Raw genomic sequence first — 6,000 nt, forward strand, 5'->3', positions numbered from 1 at the left:
CACAATGTCGTCTCTGGAAGTGACTCACTGATTAGAGATGCTCTTTCTGTAAATAAATTAACCACCACTCACCTGCTCACTATAGAGAACCTGGACATTTTTGATGATGCGACAGTGCTTCTGAAGAATGGCCACTGCCTGAGCCAGAGGCATTCCTGAAATGAAGCATGAATACACATGTGGTTACTTGGATATCCATTCACTTACACCTATCACTGCGCTAGACATTGTCCCTGCAGTAAAGCTTGGGATAGGGCCACTTAGGTTTACAGAAACAAATATAAATAAAATTTCAGTAAGTCATGAGAGCTATAGGAAAGTTAAGCAGCAAGCACTAAGGGAAAAATGGTCTAAGGGGAAGGAGTGAATATACAGAAGGGATTCCCGGAAATGAGGACTTCCTCATAGATCCCAAGCAGGCAAAGGGCTTGGAGAAAGCAAAGTCAGCATGAATCAAAGAAAAGAGTGAGAAAATAACTGAATGCAACTGAATGCATGATTCTGGAGAACAAGGTCTAGTTCTCACTCTGCCATGGGTTAGCTGTATGAGGTAGGGCAGGTCCTTTCCTCTCTGGCACCTGTTTTACCTCTTAAATGAGGGTATGCTAGAGCACATAACCTGTAAGGACCCATCTACCCATCTAGCTTTACAAGTTTAGAAACCACATATCTACCAGAATTAACTTATTTTTCTAAGGATTTCATTGGATCCTTATTTATCAACCACAAACATGTTAACATTTGCTTTTTGAACTCTTGGCCCATCATAAACACATTTACAAATGACTTTCCATTTAAGAAATTCAAATCCCAAAGACATCTCAAAGATTCCATGGACTCACAGAGAACATAAAAAATTTGTTTTCAGAGCCTATTATATTTTAAACAAGAAGAAACACACAGAGAAACAAGTCCCAGATAATATGAAAACAAAGATTCATAGCTTCTGTCATGAGTGCAAGGTCAGTGTGTGTTATTCACCATTCTCTGGATCCCTAGCACCCTGCAAAGGGCTGGTCACACAACGGCTATTGAATATTTATTCAGTGGGACTTAAGGATTGTGAGGTGGGGGACAAAAGAAAGGGAGGAAGAGGAATCACTACATCATCACCCTGACTCACATTCAAGATCAGTTTACCTCCAGATCACAGAGATGAAATGTATAGAAAAGAGCTTCCAAAATGAAGGTTAAAAATGTGTGGCCCATCTTCATTTAAACAATGATCCAATACAGCCATCATTTGGTGGGCCTTTCTGCAGTTTGAAGAGTAGGCACTTCTGATATTAAACAAGGTAATTTTCACCCTTTGAAAGCATAGGGTCTGACACACAGTAGACACTTAATAAATGTTTGCTGAGGATATGAACAAAATGGACAAAACTCTTAGCTTGCCGTTCTCAAACGGAGAAGCATCTATATTGTCTCTCTCCAGGCCAACATCCATGTGGAGATGACAGATAAGCTGGTTAGGTGCTAAGAAAGAGAGGGCCATGTGGCTCCTCTGATTCACAATGCACATACCAGCCACAAAGGAAACTTCTCAGGGTTCTTTCCCACCTAATCACATGAAAGTCCTGACCTTGGCACCTTCAGGACTGAGTCAGCCAGGAAGAAACCCACTCAGAGGAGGCAAAGGAGTCATCAACCAGCCATCAACAGCTGCTGGTAAAAATGGGCCACAAAAGGTCTCCTGGCAGAGACACAAGAGCACTGTCCCCACTCTGAGAGTAACCCCCAAAAGTGTGTGAAGAGTATGGTCAGTCTTCTTAACTGTACAATTCTTATGTATTACAAATCAGATCTCATCATTTGCTTGCTTCTAACCCTCCAACAGCTTTCCAATACAGGTGACATCATCTAATTGCCCTGAATATTCTGCATCTTGTCCATCTCTACCTTTCTTTTCACTGCTTACAGAGCCTCCCCTTTGTTTCTAGCACATACAAAGCTCTTTTCACCTCAAGCCTTTGCAGCCTTTGCACTACTAGTTCTTGCCTCTGCTGGCTCCTTTTCATCCTGCAGGTCTTGGATCACACCTTATTTCCCTGAATGCCCAAACTAAAGAGGACTTCTATCCCATTTATTTATGTTAGATACAAACTTCTTGAGGGTAGGGACCCTGTCTTGCTCACTTGTAATTTAGCACCCAATCACAACAGTAATTATAGATCCTGGACCAAGGACCTTGGTAACCACCTTCCCCCTCTGAGAACTCTCATCTGCCTCCACCAACAGCACTCTCTCCAGCTTCTCCTTTAATTTTTCCAGGTCTCTAGGATGGGCTTTATTTCTTCTGTTATCCCTCATTCACTCATTCAACCAACCACCCAGTTTCCAGTTCACATCTCAATCTGTTTTCTGCACAAATTCAAAGGCAAATAAAAGTAACCTCTTCATCTTCTCTTCAATTCAGTTTCTCCTTGACATTGTGTGTCTCAAAACTTCCAACATCTATCCAGTAACTCAAGCCAGAAACTTCTATCTTCCCTGTCCCTCCAAAGCCAGTCTTCAAACTTTCTTCATAAACCCATGCCCACAACAGACTTCACTGACTTCTCTTTTCCATTGAATTCAGACTTTTTGTTACTGTCCCAGGCAGTCACTACCAAACAAAATAGGGAATCTTGGAAAAAAGTATTTTCTTCTTATACTAGCACATTATGCTCTAGCTACAACACGAGATTGCTTATGGTTCCCTGAACACACCATCTTTCCCACTTCTTGTCTTCCATTTTTTTTTTTTTTTTTTTGACTGAAAGACTTAAGTCTATGGAGATACTATAGATGAGAAACCCATCAGCACACTTCTGGTAGGGCTTTGCTGGTACTCTCTGGCTCCACAAATGGGACTGCTGGCTTCCACCGTAAAGAGGAAGTCTTTCCTGAGCCCCTAGATCAGATGAAGTCCCCTCTCCCCTTTCACAGCACCCTACACAACACCCTGCCCTCAATATAATAATACAAACTATTTCTGCAATCCCTCCCTCCCATTTGATTAAGTTCTTCAGGGCAGAGGACCATTCTCATTCAATTTTCAATGTTTGTAAGCAGAGTCCACAAAGGCACATTCTGTCTTCGACAGAGTTAAGTTTTCAGTCTCTGTGGAACAAGGAAAACTCAGAGAAGGCTATTTTCTAGTGACCCTGTAAATCTACCTTCTCTGGACATTTTCAAGACTAATTTCAAAAACAGAAATTCGGAGACATGCCTCCACAGGTTGTTATACACTAATACACTCCACAAGTCTCACTGAAAACATTTAAAATCTGCACTGCCTTTACTCCACCACTGGTTGAATCATCAGTGGCATTCTCAGAGATTCCACTTGGCTTAGGTTTCCTGTCCCTCTGTTGCTGGCATCTCCCTAATCCCCTAACATTATACAAAGGCCAGGAAGACAGCCAGAAACCTGGAAGCAGCTCCCCATTATGATGCTAGGCAGATAATGGAAAGAGCAAGATACATCTGCATTTGCACAGGTCCCCAAATAAGAAACCTAGAAAGCTGAGCTTCAGAAGGACAGGGTAGTTGGAAACAGTAAATCCCTGATCATTCACTGGTATATCATCTTTACCTTTCTGAGCCTGTTCCTCACCTGGCAAAGGGAGACAGCAATACCAATCTCAGAGGGTGTGATGACTTCAAGTGAGCACAGTCTTGTTTTCTTGCTTAGGAATGTAATTCTAAAGCACAGATTCACTTCCCAGACCTATCCCTACCTGACCTGCCCAAATGAGATCTAGATATGTTGGGGGTGGGGAGGAACTTGAGAAAAGGGGAAAATGACTTGCAGACACCATTTAAAAATGCAAATTTCAAGACCCACAAGGGAATCATCAAAACTCAAGCCCCCTCTATGAACTTCCCAACATTTATTTCTGAAACCAATTTACAGAAATGTGTCTCTCACTGGTTTTGGTTGCTATTTAGGCAGTTTGATTCCTGGAAAATGGCAGTAAGGAATGGGCATTAAGCCTCAAAACAACCTTGCAGGGAAGCGTACTTGGCCCAATGGATAAGGCGTCCATCTACCCACATGGCAAGTCCGTGGTTCAAACCCTGGGCCTCCTTGATCTGTGTGCAGCTGGTCCATGCACAGTGCTGATGCCCAAGGGGTGCCGTGCCACACAGGCGTGTCCCCCACGTAGGGGAGCCCCACGCACAAGGAGTGTGCCCCGTAAGGAGAGCCACCCAGCGCGAAAGAAAGTACAGCCTGTCCAGGAATGGCGCCGCACACAGAGAAAGCTGACACAAGAAGATGACACAAAAAGAAACACAGATTCCCGGTGCCGCTGATAAGGATATAAGTGGTCACAGAAGAACACACAGTGAATGGACAGAGAGAGCAGACAACTGGGGGTGGGAGAAAAAAAAGTCTTAAAAAAAAAAAAATCTTGCACCCCCACCCAGTTTTCTGGAAATTCTGGTCTCTACTGATATACTAGTCACTATTTTGGACTAAGTGACTGAATATTCATACCACAAAGAGAATCACCCCCTAGTCACACCATTAAGCAAAGTCTGAAGATTCGCTTGTCATTCAGGCCCTGCTTGTGTGAGGTCCAGGCACGGTCAGACTGTCAAGGGAAGGGAAGCGCAGAAGTCAATCAGAAGCCTAGAAGCCAAGTAACATCAGAGAGATGAATATCGCCAGCTTCCTGACCACGCTTTTCATGCTTCACAAGAGGCAGTTAAAATTTGGGGAAGAACTTTGCAGGAGTGATGAGATTTATTAGAGAAGTCGGCCAGATGTCTAGGAGCCGACATTGATATAACAAAAGTTCAGGTCTGCTCAAACAAGCAGCATCACATCTGCTCCCCACCACATTTTCCTAGTGCTGGATCAAAGTAAACACAGACTGGGGTTACTGAATGCAAACATTCTTGTACACTTAAAGGTAGTGATGTTGAGGATGAGGATGGACTAAGGTAGAAGGCTGGGCCAACAAACCAAAAAAATGACGAAAATGCATTTTTCTAAAAACGAAATTTTTTACTTTCCGAGATTTTATTCAACTCTTAACTTTCACAGCTTTAAGTGTGGGTTTAGGATTTACACCATTACACATCGACTACCTTGCAAAACAGCAAACAAGTGAGAAGTTCCTGCAACAGATACAAACTCAAGTCTCTTCACCAGATCTCCACTGCCTGATTATGGACTCAGTTTAGGAGTCTAGGTTTCCCCTTCTGAAAAGAAGCAACCCACAGCCCAGAAAAACCGAGCGAGACAGACCCTTAGGGCGGTTAAGGGCGTTAGCCACTTAGATGCAAAATGAAAATAGGATTAACAATAGTACCGACCCGCAGGGCTCACTGCGGGTTACGAGACAATTACGCTCCAGTGTGGCCTGGCACTGGGTAAATGTTTGGGGCGTGTCTGCCACTGTTGTTATTATTACTACTACCATCCCAACACCCCAACAGGGGCCCTGCTGAGGCCTAAGACGAGGGAGTTAGGGTAGAGCTGAGTCGCTGACTGGAGGGTCGGGCCGGTCGAAACCGATCTGTGGTGCCTGCAGACAAAAAAGCCGAGGGGACGAAAACTACGAGAAGCCGAGGGCGCAGGGGCATACAGGGCAGAGACCGGACAGGAAGGGCCGGTTCGGAGGAAGGTAAGGCCGAGGGAATGGGGCCCTGTGGGAAAACCCCACACTCACCCAACGTGAATTCCCACTGCTCGTTCCCCAGAGAACGCTCGGGCACCACCTCCAGATCCAGCATTGGCTCGGCTCGCCGGGCCAGGGCGGCCTCCCTGCGGCAGCGCAGACGCACAGGAGCTGAGGAGACAAAGCGGCGGCTGACCCGCCGCCCCCGCCGGCCCGCGGCGGCCCTCGCTCCACCTTCTCCCCGGGAACCGGCCGCACAGGCCCAACACTACACCTCAGTCCACTTTACCTCACCGGCAGCAACCGCGGTAGCGGAGACAGCAGGGGCGGCAACTACCGCAAAAGTGGTGTTTCGAGCCGTAAAGCGTGACGAGGGCGGGGCGAAGGC

At 45.5% G+C, this 6,000-nt stretch overlaps 1 protein-coding gene across 1 annotated transcript in view; it reads right to left on the bottom strand.

The window, feature by feature from the left end:
* The window catches only part of PHAF1 (phagophore assembly factor 1), a 26,242-nt gene extending 20,242 nt beyond the window's left edge, over window positions 1-6,000 (bottom strand). The window contains exons 1-3 of the mRNA XM_004460887.5: window positions 5,902-6,000; window positions 5,664-5,783; window positions 73-155 (exon numbers count right to left, since the gene is read on the bottom strand). Of these exons, the coding sequence (XP_004460944.1) occupies window positions 73-155; window positions 5,664-5,727 (147 nt within the window). The 5' untranslated portion in view covers window positions 5,728-5,783; window positions 5,902-6,000. The remainder of the gene's footprint in view (window positions 1-72; window positions 156-5,663; window positions 5,784-5,901) is intronic.

The sequence above is a fragment of the Dasypus novemcinctus genome, chromosome 18 (assembly GCF_030445035.2).
Source record: "Dasypus novemcinctus isolate mDasNov1 chromosome 18, mDasNov1.1.hap2, whole genome shotgun sequence".
Taxonomy (NCBI): Eukaryota; Metazoa; Chordata; class Mammalia; order Cingulata; family Dasypodidae; genus Dasypus; species Dasypus novemcinctus.